Below are 18,891 nucleotides of genomic sequence, written 5' to 3' on the forward strand. Positions count from 1 at the left end.
AGTTGATCAAGTCAAATCAAGTCATATCTTCTTAACACAGCAATGACTGGCTCTGTAAAATTTAATTACCATCAAAATGATTAAATCCAGAACAGGTCATTTTCCCTTTTAAAAAGTGTGCTTTTAAATACAGCAAACTTTGACCTGTACAATTCACTAATTTTTTAAAAAAATATTCATAAAATTTAAATAAGACAGCAAAATTATACCTTGTAGCTAAAGTTATCACAAATAACGTAAAGTCTAAATTGTGGCCTGAATAAACACTATTTGCTGGATTTCTTTGCAAGCCCAAGGCAGGATGCATTGCAATTATCAGAAATGAGTACAATGATAAATTTGCATTTGAATGGTGGAGGGAAAAAATGCTAAATGTACAGCACGACAACACACCAGCTGATAAAGCAACTTTATTAGTGTCCTGCGGCAAAGTACATCAGTAATTTGTAACCAACCATTAAAATTCTCATTTTGTGTCAAAAAAAAGTAATCAGTTTCCTCCATGATGCATTATATGTTTCTCTGAATTTCTTATGGGTTCTCCTCCTGGAGAGACATACATGAAAAACCCTTAACAAAAAGGCCTACTGCAAAGTAACCACAAAATACTTTACCTTCAAGATGCTTTAATAGGCATGACTCACCATTTTCTGTCAAATAGCTCTAATACCCACAGCTCAAGTAGTGTCTTGGAAAACAGCAATTTTAAAACAAATGCAACAAAAAGCTCTATTCCAAATTAAAAAAGAAAAATCAAACCCACTCAGGTTAGAAAAGTGTGTCACAGCATATTACTTTCCCAGATCTTTTTTCACTGCTGCCTTATTGTATAAGCAGCACAGCTAGCACCTGCTATCCTCATACTCTAAACACAAAGTTTATCCCCTACACATACCATGTGTGAATACACTAGTGCATCCATTAGTAATTTAATTCTCTCTTTTGAGTGATGTTTTCTTCTTGATCACAATGTAAAACTGCAGTCATTGAAAGGCGTAACATGATCCAACTACGAAGGTTAATGATTAGTGTAAGATTCTTTGGTTATAGGATATATTTTAGTTTAGCAGAGTTATAAAAAATAACTGTCATCTAGAAATATGCCCCTGAAGTCTAAAAGCAACCTAACATTAAAACATTTGCAGACTGAGGTTGTACTGATAGGATTTATAAATTTGAGTATTTCCCCATGTAATCTAAACAAAGTTATCCAAATTATATTAAGTAAATACATTTTAATGAATAGTAAACTTTTGAAATCCATAGAATATTAAAAGTAAAGTTCTGGAAGTAGCAGTAGTGGTCTGAAGGAAAAACTTCTCTTTAAATACTCTCCATTGCCTTGAACTCGCTGAGAGCCTGCACAGGATTAACATGCTTCTTCTGGGATGCTCTTTTGATTTTGGTTTGAGTTTCATCCTGCTTCTCTCTCTTGACCAGAGGTTTCTTCTCTGGAGCCTTCATTTTCCAAGACACAGCAGGAAGGTTCAGGGAAGCCATTCCTTGAGACTTTTGATATTTAGTAGATGCCACATAGGAAGCCTTCACAGTTTGCACCACTGCATTCATCAGGTTCTTTGCAGCTTGGATCAGAGACATAGCACTGTCCACCTACAATAGATATAATCATCATCATCTGTTTTTAGCAATGCCCATGCCCTGCTACGCACTGCAAGAACTAAGCAAACCCAAGATGTTTCAGAAGCTTTGTGACCCTAGAATTTTTAGAATATTTTAAGGTAGTTCATCCTCTTATTAAAGGAACCCTCAGCAGGATTTCCCACAATGATGCTATGTTTTCTGACTCATACCATCAAATGAATGAGCAGTATTTCTGTGCACTCAATGGTGCCTTTTTCATATTTATGACTATTGAAAATATTTGTACTTGGCTGTTTGCTGTCAGTCTTGAGCTGCCCTATCACAGCAGCTTCCACTTCACTTAAGTGTATTATAGCTATGATGATATCTTAAATTGCTGACTGAAATATTTAAGTCACACTGGCATATTAAAATCACATTAAGAGGAAGGTACTATTAAGCAGTTTCAGTCAGTGATGAAGTCCATGCAAGCAGGATTAAAGTGAGGAAAGCTGCATTAGAGAAAACAGTTCTTTCAGAGTAAGGAAAAGACGAAGAGTAAAATTATACTCTGGGAGACCGAACTTTAGCTCCTGCCAAATTACCAGTGTATAGATGAACCCAGTGGAGTAGAGGGCCACACCTAATTTGCACAAAATTGAGCAGATTATGTCAGCTGTTCTCCTCTTTCATATGGGGTTGTGGTTTACAGAGACCAGAGATGCCCACAAGCAATGCTGCAGTTCAGACAGGTATGGCATGAAGGGATTACATGCTAGGATCTCAGGTTTCTGCTGGATGTATCTTCATATTACTGGTAATAGACAGAAGCTGCCTTTGGGCTGTAATTTGGGCACCCAAATGTAGTTTATTTACCTAGAATTTTTATTATGGAAAAAAAAGGAGAACTTAAGGGGAGGAATGGAACTCAACTCCTCTGTTGCTCATGCCAAAGTCCTTTTTAAAGAGAAGTTGAAAGGAAGAGGCAGTCTGAAGGAACTGCATTTATGGCAAGCAGAGGCAGAAGGAAGAACGTGCAATGGAGAAAGCAGACAGTGGGGCAGATGAGAGCTGAACTAGGGGAGGAAGCGAGCAAATGTCTGAGTATGATCTAGGGCATGAAGACTCTGTGCATCAAGACAGACCAATACCACACAGTCTTGCTGAAATAATGGTTTATCCTCTCCAATTCTAGGAGTCTACTTTGAGCCTAACACTATGCAGCGTATGCTTGTACTATCATAACAACTCACTGTCATTTTAAAACAACATATTTAAGTCTACTTTATTGCCACGAGTGCCCATACATATAACAAAAGGAATAGCTACATACACTTGAGAGTTCACATGCATAACCCCCATGGCAAACTAACAGTCAGATTGATTGGGACACTCAGAACAGGCTGTAGACCATGTTACTGATCTTTAGTGACCTTTGATTTTGTTAAAATTTCTGTTCTAACTGAAAGCCTGGGTATTAAGCAGGTGTCATACTACTTGTTGCCTTTTGGCAGCCTACAGCACTACTAAACTTAAGCTGATGTTTTCACCTCTTGGTAAACTACTACATTTTTAAAGAACTGGTTGGCACAGCCAGTCTTGGGGTTGTGCAGTTGCACTGTGCGCTTCCTTTTCATTCTAGTTAAACTGCTTATTGGCTGCTTTGCCAACAAACCAGTGCACCCACTAAGCAATTCTTGGAGTCTCTGGAAAAAAGATTGTTTCCTGGCTTTGAAAGAGACCTAACCATTCACTAATGTGACGATCACATCGCATAGACTTGCCAGCTGCATCAAGCACATGTAAGGGGCACTCCGAGTTCACAGATCAAGTATTTCCTCCCTAGAACTCAAGACATTTTAGGATAATAAACTGCATAGGAAGCAGGTTTCAGCACTTGGGTTCTAAGCCGAGCTGCAGATTCACTGAGTTGATTGTTTCAGAGAGCTGCTAACTGCAAAATGGCCATTTCTCTTCCAGAAGGTCTGCTGTTCCCAGGATCTGTGTCCTTTTTTTAAAATAAAAATTCAAAAAACTACTTGTTGTAGGTCCTAGAATGATCTGAAGCAGTTTTTAGCCTGCATGATCCAGAAGCGGTATAAGTACTTCAGGCTCCTCCTATGATTTATATAGCTCCAATGTGCTTGATGATTTACAGATTAAGAGAACCCTCTCCCCAGGGTGCTCGCAATTTGGTAGCTAGTGACCAGATCTGAATGGCCTGGTGTGCTCACTTCCGTTCAATCAAACCAACCTGCTTTCCTTAACTTGACCATCAATTTGGAAAATATATTTTTATCTTCACTGCTCTTTACAGAATTTTCCAACTGTGAAGAAATCTGCAAAATTATGCAAAACACGTGGGAGGGAAACCGCTAAATTCCTGAATTTTCCTGCCTGGATTCTCTTTGCCATAGTTCATTCTAGTTGCTCAGTGATGCTTTGCCAAATTCTTGCTATGGAATTGTGTGCATATATTTAGTTCAGAATACAAATTGTTAATATTTATTTTTAAAGACAGAGTGCCCAATTCAATGGGAAGCAGTGGACTTTCTTTTACAGCACAGATTTTCATCCAATAATCTGCTAGGGGCCAAAAAGTGTTGGGAACATTTAGCCACGTTCTTATTCAATGAAAAGAGACTGTAGTAAAGATACTAGCCTACTGATATGGACTAATTTATGTCTGAAGATGTAAATTAAAAAGGAATTTTATAATCACCAGTAAAACCCTAGAGCACATTCTTGTATAATGACATATCTAGTATTTTGACACCACAATGCCTTCAGTCTCACAGACGACAGCCATGCACCACAGATACATAGCAACACATGTTCTGCTGCATCTTATCACTCAGTTCCTCACTTCTGGCAGTTTGAGCATGTCCTGCTGCCAGTAGTGAGAGGGTGGCAGAGAAATCTCTCTGGCATAAAGAAGTTAACATTATGTAAAAGTATGTTACACAGCCAGAACTGTTTCAATTACATTTGGTTTCCCATTTTTCTCAGCTATTATGCAACACTCACTATTCCTATACTCCTTACAGCAGCCACTTGTCAGTGCAAAAAGCAGTAAAGTGAGAAATTGTACGAGATACTTGCACAAATGAGAAACTGTACAAAGATTTCGAGTATATGAAACACCTTAGGAAAGATCAGATTTTAAATTGATTTCTAATGACTCAGCTGTTAGTACTGTGTTACCAATCCCTTTTGTCCCTTCATAGACTAAATCCTGTATTAACTCCCCAGCATCATCGTTGACTTCACTCAATTAGAACATAAGTGACTATTATAAACAAGTTAGAACGTGGCAGAAGATTTCATAAATGTAGCTGTTTCTCTCCTACGTAACCTAGAGCATGTAGATTCTTCTCAGTGAGAAAAAAATCTGAAGTTCAATGAAGACAAGAATGCATTTGCTAAATTGATGTCCAGAGTAAGGAATGAGGTTAGCCTTACAATAGCTTTCAGCTGTCATCATATAGTGGAGCAACTAAAAAAAGTTTAACTTCAGGGCATAGTTATTTTGAAATAAATACTCCTAGATAATTACATGTCTATCCTGTTCAAAGTCTCTATGAACATGGGGTAGATTAAGAAATATACATTAAATCATTTTAATCAGCATAATTTTATCCCACTATATGTAAAATCAATAGCCTATGGAAAAAGTGGTAGAACATTACAAATTTATAGTGAAACGTCTTGCTGAGGGTATTGGCTAGTAATGAAAGCTGAAAGGCAGTTTGAAGATTATTAAGATGCTGATTCTGCCTTCAAGTAGAGGCAGTTACAATATTTACAAGGGTTTAAAGTTTGGACATAAACCCCTGTGCCTTTCACTTTATCTATAGGCCTTTAACACAAAAGCTTAAACTGGGAAAACTATTCAACCTAGAAAGAAAAACATGAAATGGAAATATCAGATCTTACATACCCCAGAGACCACCAGTTCTCCTCCAAGGTTTTGAACTTCTGCCTTAACTTTGCTACAGATGTTCAACTGATGGCAGTATAAAGCAATACGCTGTAGATAGGCTAGAAGGTCTTGTTTGCAGGCAGAATCTGGGCACTGAAAATAGAAAATTGTTATTTCAGAATTTTGAAAAGCAGGAATACTATTTTTAGAACTAACTACCCTGACACCCGTAAATCCAAAAGAAGCTTAACTTGTTCAGCTATGTATCTATCATGATGAATACACTCAATGTATGTATTTATAGGCATCCAGTCATCTACTTTCACTGACAAATGGTATGAAAAAAGTGAAGAAAGAAACAGTGCAGTAATGAGTGACAATATTAAGAATGGAATACACATCTGTAATAGCTGTACAACAGTTCTGACATACCACTAACTCCACACAATGATTCTAGTGATGTAAGGCAAATGATAATTCTGAAGAATTTCTTGCATTTGAGTTCAAACCCCTTATTTAAGCCTAAGTTAAGCAGCAGCAAAATTTTCATTTAGAAGTTATTAAATATTAGTATCTGCTAAATGTTGAGATTGTAGGATGAGAAGTCATTGACTTGTAATAGATGGTAAATCCACTGTGCAATCAAAATGTATTCTCAAACACTGGCATTGGGAGACAAGGCTTTCATGTTCTCATCTGCTCTTCCACTAGTCTTGCTGTGTGATCTTGGGCAAATCTCCTAGCCTTTTTTGCTAACAGGTAGTATCTGCACACCACATGGATACTGAAGCTGTATTTGTGAAGCACTGATACAGCACTCTGCATCCTAGGACCTCAAGTTAGCATTTGTAAATCCTACTTGTAACTCTTAATCAAGAGTAATGTCTTTGCCTCGGATGCTGATCTTTCATTTTAAATGAAATGCTTGCATTAGTGAATAATGACCCCTGTAATTCCTCTTACGTAGTATCTCCAAAAGAACAAATATGTAGTCCTGACTACCTCAAACCTCTTATCAGTGTGGTAACTCAATTCCTGCGAAGGTGTGAAAGTGCTTCAGCAAATGCTATTGCATTAAACCACACAGATATACATTTTTTAGCTGTGTAATAAACTGACTATTGGGCACAGTACTGCAGTAGAGAAGCCATTTGTTCAGCTCTTGTGATGTACTGTGGAAGGAGAACATGCTCCCCTGATAGAATAAGGTGGTAATATGCTGAATGACCTTAAAGAGTCAAGTGCTCTGGTGTTTCTCAGCCTCATTCCCATATCAAAAACAGAGGAGCCCATCCAAGTGGCAGTCACAGTCCACAATATGCTTTCACATTTGAGATGAAGATGGTATATGCACAATCACCTAGTGTATAGGAAGACTGGAGTTTAGCATGTATTGTAGTTATCTTTAAAAATGGCAGTAGCACAGCTAATTAGAATAGCTTCTGCAAATAAAAGTGTCTCTCTCTAACCTATTAGAGTTCTTTGTGTGTGTCAATAAAATAGTGGATAAAGGATAACCAGCTGACAATCTGGAACATCAAAAAGTTTTAACAAAGTCCCTCAAGAGAGGCTGGTAAGAAAACCATGTCACAGGGTGAGAATTAACATCCTGTCATGTTAGCAACTAGATAAAGGAACACAGAACAAAGAAAGAATGGTCAGTTTTCAACATGGCAAAAGGTTAGCAGGAAAGGGTCACAAAGTTTAGTACCAGTACTGGAGTATTGGTACTGAAAGGACGTTAAGGTTGCAGGATTGAGCACTCAAGAGTTATCAAATGACAAAATTAAAATGTTTTGTATACTGAGGCCAACAGAGAGTAAGCCCAACATCAACAGGTGTCTCCACTAGTTCTGGGTGCTAAGTTACTCAAGTTTGGCTACAGTCAGTCACCTAAAGACCTGCATCTTCCAGAGCATTTAGCATTTTTATAGCACTCAACATATAAAGCACGCTACAGACAATTAATCCTCCACTTCCTGGAAGGTAGGCAGCTACGCACTTGTAGTAGAAAGAGAGCTTGAAGCATGGGGCCTGGTATGAGGCCTGGGGCCTGAATTAAAGTGACCAAAAGTCAGGCCTTGCTGATATTAAGCAAAGTTAGCAAGAGTCAGGCCCTGTTACAAGGCAGATGCCTGCTTTCAGGTTCACTATCTGATACATGAACTTGGCAAGAACAGGGCTGGCATTTCAAAAACACAAGCACTCCTAAGCACTATGTATTCACATAAATACATTCCAGAAGAATCGTGCCAGAACACCCAAGTACAAGGTTATGGTGTAAACTCACTCAACTAACATGATACAGGACACACTGACCCTTCCTAAGGACAAGGTTAGGATAACAGGGTAACGGCTACAGATGTTTTGATCAAACCAACATGTACAAAGTAAAGGGTGGTAACTAACCCCACCAGAGGGGCAATAGGTAACTTGTTTGTAACAATGTATAAAAGAGAGGTGTCTGGCTGAGAGGGGGAGCGGAAAATCCTGCCACTCACTGAGTCAAGTTCATTGTGATGGGCATACATGTATTAAGTGTACTTGTAGCATGTATAGGGCACTAATACCATGCTTTTTGGGCAATAAACCTGGCCAAGTGCCTTTGCCACTGAATAGAGTCTATGGTCTTCCCGGGCAGTTTGATCCAAGTCTGCTGTATGGGCTATCTGCCAGAGCCAGTGCAGCATGCAAAGAGAACACACACAGCCAACAACCGACAACAGATGGAGAAAGAGGAAGACTAAATGACTTGCCCAGTGTTAGACAGAATCAGTGCTTGAGCCTAGATTAGAAATCAGGACTTCTTGACTCCTACCACTGAACATTCCTTCAGATTACACTGCCTTGCTATCAGAGCTGCTGAGTAGCCATAGGTTCCACTGACTTCAGTTGTAGCTGTGAGTGTCATTTTTTAAGACACCTTGAGCCTGATTTTCAGGATAGGCACCAAGAAAATGAGGAACACATAACTAGTAGCCACCTGTGAAACGGTTGGTTTAAGTGATTTGTCCAGTGGCACATACGAAGTCTCTGACAGAAGCAGAAACAGAACTGGATTCTTCTAGGTGGCATTCACCTGCCCCACAACTACAAAACATTGCATATTGGAAGGAATAATTTGAACTACTTGGGCATTTTATTGAGTTCTAAATTAAGGAAATAGACATTGGCCTCACTATGGATAGCTCAATGAATGAGGGCTGCTGCATGCTGTGCAATGCTAAAGAAAGAAAATATTGTTCAGCTGCATAAGGAATGGGATAGAAAATAATGTATTATGGTGTTATTCCACCATACAGACTAATAGATCATCACCACCCGGAAAACTGTGTTCAGTTCTGGTCATTCTATTTCTAAAAGCTAATTGCAGATCTGGGGGTGGGGATGGGAAGTTTGTTCCAAGAATGTTTAGTTCACAGAATACGATGAATGAAAGGGAGCATGATGAAGGTATACAAGATAAGGAATAGTATCAAGAAGATTAAATAGGAGCACCCAATGTATCGTTGCCCCTTCATGTTATGACAAGGATGTTTAATTAAACTAAAAGGCAACATTTAAAACTGCTAAAAAATAAACACTTCTTTATCAGTCAATTAACTTGGGAAAGAAATAAAATTAAGTAATGTTTCACTGCATAAATTAGTCATTAACTGATTGGGGGGTCAGGAAGAAATAGCCGCTATGAGCAAGTTATTCTTAACTCCCATGACATTTTTTGCAGCTCCCTCCAAAGGATCTTGTACTGGCCATTGTCGAGTATCCTGTCTCTCACTAGATGGAGCATTAATCTGCTGTGATATGGCTCCCAACAAGGAGGTAACCATCTCTGTGACTGTTAGAGGAAGTCAATGTCATTCACATTCATCAGTTGGCCTCCAATAGCTCAAAACTGGAAAACTTGCTGAGGCACTTAGAAAAGTATAACAAAATTTGGCTGTTAAAACTCAAATACAGGATTGCTAATGATACAGACTGACACCTGACAAAAACATCACGCAGTAAAAATGTGTTCACATTTTTACAAGATCTCCTAAGAAATGGAACCAAACTTTCTTAAAGAAAACAAGGCTTCTCCATTGGAATTTGCTTACTAACAGAAAGCTATTGATAGGTTCAAGTTGGCAGGCAGAGCCATTTTCCTTTCCAACATAACCACCCCATTTTAGAATCTGAACATTGTAATTTTTGTGGGTTATACCTTGACACTGTGCCAGTGGCCCAGAGAGCAAATTCCACTACATGCATAATACATGAGTTTTTCATCATGCAGTTACAAAACCTGTAAGACGAAATTTTTTTATTGCTACTGGATAATCATTTTGGCCACACACAACAGCAGCAGTCAAATGAGAAAGTACTAATCCTGCGTCAGAATACATTTTCCCAAAAGCAGCCTTACATTGTGTGAGCATTAGGCATAATCAAAATCTTGCTTAACATAAGTGTGCTAGGAGAGGCTGCTATTACTTTATTGGAAAGCTGGGGAAATGCATAAGCTTTCCCTACTACTTCACTGATTTCACAAATTGGCAATTGATGTACCTCTTACAACTATCAAAGACTGGAAGCAATAGAAATACTGTCAGAATGATTTGTAAGTGTTCTTGTAGAGACAGGAGAATGAATTTTATGAGAACCTCCATTGTGCTGCAATCATTTCAATTTCTTGAGGTATTTGCAACTTACTAATATTTCCGTCATTCAAAAATATCCTGATATTTTGAGTGAAAGATGAAACCCCTTGGGAAAATCTGAAGCTAGACACTTTTCAGCTGACTTGAAATACCTTAGATAATAGCACATTTCCTTTGAGGCCATAAAAGCGATAAAACTATCTGAGAGCAGGAGTTAGGATTTCCTGACACATTAACATGAGGGCCCCAATTCACCTAGTGACATGTGGTTAACACAACATGACAGTGCACCCCTTAGTTCAGTTCCTGTTCTTGGCATATGAAGGCATTAACACTCCATTGAAATGGCTGTATTGCAAGTCTTCTGTGATTGTCAAATAGTTCTGCATTAACAGATTACTGCACCTGTTTCTATAGATACATCCACACTTATGGTGGCACGTAGAGCAAAGCCAATATACACACATGGGTATAATAGTAGCATAGATGGAGAGGCACAGCCTAGGTGACAAAAACGGAGTGTTCCCGCTGCTGAAGCCTTTCCCTGCCATATGTAGTTACACATACCCTACATGCAGCTGCAAGTGCAGCCAAGGCCTATGAGTATGCAAGCAGACTCAATGAAATATATAAGCTGAAAGTTTTGAAGAATATAGGGTTTGAAAAAAGTTAGTCTTGTCACTATGACTGTCACCAACTGCTTGTCTCCCCATCTCCTGAAGATACCTGTCAATTTTTTTAAAAAACAACTTTTCCAATCAAAATAATCCAAAATATGCATTTAAAGAGTTTAGATGTCTATTTGTTGTGAGAGCACATGATGGCTTTTCATCATCTGAGTGTGTGCGTGGAACACTACTTTAATTTGTAGCAATAGAAGACTTCAGCTAACAAAGTTCACTGTAGATTTCCGAAGGCAAGCTAAGTCTGAAATCTTGTCCCTGCTTGTCTGAAGTGGTGGCATCTCCCCATTCTTCACCTTAATGCCAGGACTTCACTCACTACTGATAAGTGGTGGGGTGGGGTGGGGGACGACATTTAAAGCAGCCTTTCCACGCTATTCCATTGAGCTGCTGTCAGTTTATTAATATTAAACATTCAGTAAAACTAATAAATTTATATCAGTCATAATACTGTCTCTGGAAGCTGGATGAAACAATTAAAACATCTGCATTGGTTTTAAGAGTTAATTCTTTTTTAAATAAAAACAGGTCTCATTTCTGAATCACATGCTGTGTATTTGTATTCAGAGAGAGAGAGAGACTGACAAAACTACCTATAGCTGTGCAAAAGTAAAGCTTGGTTAATCACAAACCTCAAACCTAAGCTACTTGTATTTCAGGACCTCTCAGGAGCATCGACTATCATGAACACCACAGATTTCTTTAGCCTTCGATGTCTGTGCTTATCAAAAATGTTATCAGATAGAGTAAGATTTTTGTTTTATTATGATTGTCACTGTGGTATGAATACCTTGTGTGATAACATGAGCACTTGGTTTATTATATAACTGATCAAGCTAAACTCTGTTAACATTTGCAGTGACAAAGCAAAGCTCCATTGATAGTCCTCTTGCCAATGGGCTTTAAAGCAGGCGAGTTCAAGTTCAGAATAAGGAAACAGCTACCTACTCTGCTGACACAGTAGTGCAATAATAGTGGGAATGGTGGCCTTCTTTGGATAAAACACGAACAATAAACCTATTCTAGATGGATATACAGGAGAGATGGGCAGAAGACAGGATTCTGTGGAGCATTTCAAATACAACTCACTGATAACTCTACTCTCAAACATCTCCGCAGAAACAGGAAGATTAAAATCAAGGTTGTGCCTGATCTGTTGCTGGGAGCATAATGATCTTTACTGTGTTGCCTACAGTCACATTGTTGCTTTGCAAAGCACTCAGGATATCTTCAGTACGACAAATCCAAATTCTATTCTTTTCCGCTAATATGAAGAAACTAGGTGCTTGATTTAAAACAACGAGCTGTTAAAAGTATCTGTATGCATTCAGGGGTTTATGCTGATGGGGCAGCAAAGCAGTTGGTACAAACAAGGTAGAAGAGCTGTATTCACAAAGTGATTGTGGAAAACTAAATAAGTAGTTAAGCCGCCAATCATTCTCAAGGATCCACACAGAACAATTACTCAATTGTGATGGAGGCTTATGAAGATACATGACGACTTACATGGTCAGCAATAGCCCGTCCCAGCTTGTCCATCCTTGATCCAGCCTCCGCAATTTTCTTGGCGGCACTAATCACATCTGATGTATTTTTTAGTGGTCCTTTACCTCTGCAAAACAAAGCAGATTCTACTTTTTGGCACCAAAACAAGCATGTTGCTTCTCTCTCATATTCCAATTTCCAGACTCCCTAACTGAACTGTATTCATGTGGGTAAGGTGGACTTGCATAATAAAAATAAGCAACTCACAGGAAAGTTATCACACATGCTATAGTGTATCAATAGCTCTCTCATTTGTAAGTCAAGTTTCTCCAATGAGTTCACAAATCTTCTTTGTCAAGTCTATAAAGGGCCCATGTTTTGTGGAAAAAACTTTTTTTTATTAGGCAATTTATACCTATTGTTTCAAGCAATGTAATATACTATTATATGTGGTAATATTTCAGAAGTTAAATATGTTTTAGAATCACAGATTATTAGGGTTGGAAGAGACCTCAGAAGGCCATCTAGTCCAACCCTCTGCTCAAAGCAGGACCAACACCAACTGAACCCCAAATGGCCCACCCCAAGGATTGGGCTCACAACCCTAGGTTTAGCGGGCCAATACTCAAACCATTGAACTATCCCTCTCCCTTATATACTGCTCCCCATAATATAAGGAGATATACCTATCTCATAGAACTGGAAGGGCCAAATACTGATTTTGCCCCAGATCCCTAAGTGGCTCCCCTCAAGGACTGAACTCACAACCCTGGATTTAGCAGGCCAATGCTCAAACCACTAAGCTATCCCTCCCCCAGGGCACTATCTAGTTTTTAATAGAATGTTGAATCAATGCCTGAGAAAAACCTTATCAGCTCAAATAAAAGCTTTACTGTTAAATTTCAAAACTAAAAGACAATTTTAAATATGTTCAGGAAAACAACCCTAGTCCAGATTTGTGAACAGACAAACAATTTAATATCTGGTCAATTTATAAGTTTTGGAAACTACACATCAGTAAGTGTACTGATATGTAGTTTTAAAATTAAAAACACACCAACAATACTGTTACATTCAAAGCTAAAGTTGTAAAAAAACAAGAATTTCAAATATTTGCACTTATAAAAGTTAGGGTTACATTGGCCAAGGCATTTACTGAGAGAAGATGAACATCTGAGAAAGTTAGCACCTGTACAAGTTGAAGTACATGAAGGAGGCTCACCTGGTAAAGTCTGTCATTTCCATCATAATCATACACATTTGTTTTGCCAATACAATAATATCATTACCGCTGTCATCCCATTTTGATACTTCAGCATCCAATTTACTCTTCTCTTCCTGGAAGCTTGCTACTTGCTCAGCAATTTTAGCTTTTTGCTCTTGAGGAAGTTGAGCCATGATAGCCTGAAATAAAGTGATTTCCATATTTCCATATTCGGTTATTTGTAAAAAGGACTTTTTAGAATAGTGTCACTAATAACCAACCAATCTAAGTGATGCACATAGAGATAAACTTTAATAGGCTTCCTTTGACCTAAAGGGCTGATAGGCCCATTTCTTCTCATCTTGAACCAAAGTTTATGACTATATGATTATCTACTAACATTACAGAATAAGGGCTACCTGGACAGAAAGCTGCTGGGTTGATTTTTCAAGAACTGTAATCTTGTCTGTTTAATAAAATTGCTAGACTCCTTCAAAGAAGTTTAAGGCGTTCAACAGTATTTTTTCTTCCCTTTTCACAAAGGAAAGTTGTGTGAATGAGGACAGAATATCTTTTTGTGTGAAATACAATAGTTTTAATGACAAGCTTTCAGGGTGGATAAAAAAAATCAATGTGTTTTTTTGTTTTAAATTAAAATCAGATTTTTATTTTATTTTAGATTTTTCATTATGAAAATAAACCTGTTTAACATGAAATCTAAGCTAAACTTATCTAAATGTTTCAAAAGATTATAAAAAATCCATAAGCCTCTATTGAAGATCTCCAAGTTAAAGGCTGCTCTTCTACATAAAGAAAGAATGGAAGAAAACATATAACCTCGGAGGCCAAGCTCTATAAATAGATAGATCATGTGCTGTGTTAAGGGCTTGATCCTTGGGGAGGGACCAAGGGGCTGTGCTACTGGCTGCAACAGACTGGCAAAGTCATCAGAAATGTTGGGACCCAGCCTCTGACTCGAGGAGACATCATATCTCTCATCAGAAATATTCACTGAGCCCACCTGGGTGGCCTCACACTCATTTTATAGCTTCTCCCTACCTGAGCTGATTGGTCTCTCTTCTTGTGTGTGTACACAAAGAGATAAAAACAAAAAAACATTAACTGTTCAACTGCCTCCATCTATCTATAAACAAATAAGATACTGCAGTGCAAAAGGGATGTGGGTTACATGAGCAAAAGTCTTGGCCTGTTTTGTTTTTCTGAGGATAGGGGTCATGGGAGAGTTAGGGAACAAGAGAAGGAGCACAGCATGCAACCAGAAAGGAGAAACACTGGTGTCAAAGCAGGACACTGCAGGAAGAAGGGAAAACATTCTTCAGAGTGTAGACTCTAGTGTTGATTTCAACATCAGGGATCTGGAGAAAAAATTACCATGGCTGCAGGTCATAAGAGAGACTATTTGGAAATATTTTCAAGAAATGCCTTTATCTCTGTGTAAAAAAGGAACATGCGGCCAAACAAACAGTGCAAAACAAAGATGCAAGCCCTGGCTGTCAGAATGAAACGTTATGAAAAATGCTTCTCAGAAGGCAATGTCTTTCAAGATATCATGGAACTTATCTGAACAATCTGGATCAACTAGTTAATAAACTTTTTGCACTATTCTTATGGACTACCTAGGCCTTACTATGCTAGTAAATGATAAAATAGACAACATCAGACTAAAGATAAATATAGAAGATAAACTCGTTATACTGAAATATACTAATTCCATAGCCTAGGACAAATTGCAGAAAAATTGCTGCTGTACTACTGATGCTGTTGAAACTTGGAAAATGTCAAGAAGATGCTGAAGAAATACTCAATGAAGTTAAATTGCAGGCAGTAAAGCAGATGGCTCAACAACCTTACTCCACTTCATTTTCTTGCTAATATTCTCAACCCAACATACCAGGGTAGATGCCTAAATGCTGAATAAGAAGATGCTGCTATGACATGCATATAACGATCAATCATGCCAACCAAAATAAATTTCAAGGCTGGAGATGAAGTATTAAAGCAATACATGTTTGCTGCTGCTGTTTCTGAGAAAGTCACTCCACTGAACTGGTGGAAGTCACTAGCTAAGCACCTGGAACAGAGTCTACTGAAGTGCTAGGCCAGCTTTTGACAGCAGTAGCCTCTTCTGCAGTGACAGATGGTCCAAATGAAGAAAATATTCTAATTCATTTGAAGTTGAGAAATCAACTAGAAGTTGAAAAAGGAGGAAAACTTGTCTCTCCCTTCCAGACTATGAATAAAATACATGGCAGGAGGGGATGAGATATATTAGTTGTAAAGGTCTGAAGGACAGGTTAAGTAACTTAGGAGACTGTTGTCTCATTTTCAAGAGACTTGGGCAAGCAGGAACTTGAGCTCCAGTCACTTTCACATACACATTTGAAAATTTACCCAGGCTGAACTGAAATAATCAGTTTAATTCACTGACTATAGTTAACCCTTCTTTTCCTTTAACAAATCATTTAGTTGTAAACATGAAATATGTTTTGATAAGAGAAGTTTATTAGCCAAAACATTTAAGGTTGTTTTGTTTAATAAAAGATTTATGTGCGATCATATGTGTTTGTTTAAATTCCAGTACCATGCTGATGCAGGACACAAATCATAAGAAAAGAGTTAAGTATCTAGTAAATAAGCAACATATCCTTCACCATTTTCTAATACTAAAAATGTCCAATTAGGAATCTGAAAATATTAAGCTACATAACTGCTTAAATGAAAGTACATAGTTATAGTGCACCCTCCTAGATAGCAAAAAGATATACCAAGTCTACCATAAAGGCTGTATTGAGTTATAAATGAATATATTTTCATGGGTATATCAACCAATGAGAACACAACTTTCTTTAGAAAATAACTAAATACAAAGCGAAAAGTTGATTAAAATTGATTATTTAAATCAAGACTTTCCACGTGGTGATTTGAATCAATCTACCCTGCAAGCTACACATGGGTATTTCCAAATAGAGCTGGATAGCAGGGCTTCCATTACAATAGGAGGAAAAAAGGAATTCAGTGGTGGCAGATGACAGAACAAGAAGCAATGGTCTCAAGCTGCAGTGGGGGAGGTCTAGGTTGGGTATTAGGAAACACTATTTCACTCACTAGGAGGGTGGTGAAGCACTGGAATGGGTTATCTAAGGAGGTGGTGGAATATCCTTCCTTAAAAGTTTTTTTGAGACCCGGCTTGACAAAGCCCTGGGTAGAATGATTTAGTTGGTGTTGGTCCTGCTTTGAGCAGGGGGTTGGACTAGATGACCTCCTGAGGTCTCTTCCAACCCTGATATTCTATGATTCTATGAAACAATGACAGACACCCGGTACCGGGCTGTGTCCAAAGTACACTACACATACCCGACAATATTTTTTTAGTTTGGAGTGAGTGGGAGAGGGGAAATGGAGAAAATTTTTACAAGGAAAGAACACACTCCCTGCAAGTAAGACTCCAAAGCCAAGCATGCTGAAAATTTGATAAACAAGGACCAACTGTTCTTGTATGGCTTTAGGTGACTTTAAAATAAAAGCATTGAAGTACAATATTGAATAATTAATGGCTGAAAAATTAGAAATGGTATATTAAAGTAATACAGCCTTTACTGTTGCATTTATTTCCACAGTTGAACTTTAGGTCAACAGTGTTCTATGCTCTTAGGATGATGCCACAAAAGATTTCTGGTGTTCGATACCTTTTTTTTTTAAAAAACTGTCATAGGAAAAGAAGTTGGCTGAATAATTTTTTGAGGCTGCTGTCTTTCAGCAGACCCTTTGTTAAAAGTCCAGTGGACTTTCTAAAAGGCTTTTTGTAGAAAATGGCTAAGCTTGTGGCAATATCTATTTCTAGTCTGAAGTTCCAACAACCAGGAAAAAAAGAACATCAGTTTGCCACAGATGGATTTATTTACCAGCCAAAAATTCACATGCCTTAAAAAAAGGGAGCAACTATTTCAGATTTGTGATGTGAAAGTTTATAGTAGTTTATCAATATCAAAAGGATTCTGGTCTCTCAGAATGCCCGAAACAAAGCAGACACTGATGTTTTTAAAATGTAATGTTTCTCTCAGCTGCTTTTTGAGGCAGTGGAAAGGAAGAGATTAATGTCAGTTTTCTGACCTAGCATTTTCAAGAGAGAAACAGAACCAGACCCAGGCTTCTTAAGTGACAGATTTAAAAATCTGATTCTTAGAACAAGTTAAACTGTTTCTTGTAGAAGATATAATGTTTAAAATGTTTTCCTTACTCTTGCACTTTGCCCAGCAATGAGCTGATCATCTTCAGTTTGAACACTTGTTCTGCTTCTGACATCAAAGTCTTCAGTCTCAAAATCAGAGTCATCCAACTCTTCAGGAGTCTAAGAAAAGAAAAGTAGAATTCATCACAAGTCAGCCAAGATCAACAGAAGTGAATTGATCTCTTCACACCCAGTACCTTCTGGTCAGCTGTTTAGCATCAGAGGTAGAAGGAGGAGACAGAATAACTACAGTGCATTATTTAGGCTTTCAAGTGAGGGTAAGTCAGAATTCGCTCGTTTATGTCATTTGTATGACTATATGTCTGACTGCTCAAACCTGTAGTTTACAGTTAAGTAATTGCAGAGGGCCCTAAAATGTGTGCTAAACACGGAATAAGGTTAAAGGAGTGTACTCAAGATTTGGACTACAGGAAAAGACAGTTACATGGAATCCAAATTACATAAGGTATACGTTGAGTTTAGTTGCTTTATTCAGAAAGCCCACATCAAAATTCAAGTCCCAACATCTTTTAAAGCCTATTTCAAAATAGCAGCTGTTCTATTGTTTAGGACAATTAAAAAAAATCAAAGCTTTCACAGGGTTATCAGTAGCTATAGTAAACCAAAATTTATTCTTACCATTCTCTAGGCAAAGCTTAAAATTTGTAGTTAATAGGGTCAAATTTTATTCTATCAGCTAACCTAATTCCAATTTGGAGTTTATTTTTGCTGCTGTCAGTATACAGCTGAAACTGCAACAAAATTTTTATAAAGCTTAAGTTTAAACAATATCTGCTTATATTAAAATACTGCACCTTTACCTAGGCTGCCACATTTTTCTGACAATTTTGCAGGGCTGTAGTAATAAGGAACTTGACTGAATAGTGCAATATTTGCTATTAATAGGTTTAAAGATGTAAGTAGCTCTTACCTGCTCCTTTCCTACAATTTAATTTTTATAATGTGTTTTCCAATACAGGGCATCTTGCAATACAAAAGAAGATTATGGATGGTTGTGTTAACCATTTAGCCAAAAATGCAGGCTGGTCAAATAAGCCTGTCCCGAACCTAGTGCCTTTCCCAGCCCCCACTTTACATAAGAGTTTTCTTCATTTTCATATATGAAT

At 37.9% G+C, this 18,891-nt stretch overlaps 1 protein-coding gene across 2 annotated transcripts in view; it reads right to left on the minus strand.

The window, feature by feature from the left end:
* Positions 1-397: 397 nt before the first annotated feature.
* The window catches only part of CTNNA1 (catenin alpha 1), a 222,853-nt gene continuing 204,359 nt past the window's right edge, over positions 398-18,891 (minus strand). For both annotated transcript variants that reach the window (XM_032795619.2, XM_075068058.1), the window contains exons 14-18: positions 17,774-17,884; positions 13,534-13,715; positions 12,333-12,438; positions 5,522-5,656; positions 398-1,611 (exon numbers count right to left, since the gene is read on the minus strand). In XM_032795619.2, the coding sequence (XP_032651510.1) occupies positions 1,324-1,611; positions 5,522-5,656; positions 12,333-12,438; positions 13,534-13,715; positions 17,774-17,884 (822 nt within the window). In that variant the 3' untranslated portion in view covers positions 398-1,323. The remainder of the gene's footprint in view (positions 1,612-5,521; positions 5,657-12,332; positions 12,439-13,533; positions 13,716-17,773; positions 17,885-18,891) is intronic.

This window comes from Chelonoidis abingdonii, chromosome 7 (assembly GCF_003597395.2).
Source record: "Chelonoidis abingdonii isolate Lonesome George chromosome 7, CheloAbing_2.0, whole genome shotgun sequence".
NCBI lineage: Eukaryota > Metazoa > Chordata > Testudines > Testudinidae > Chelonoidis > Chelonoidis abingdonii.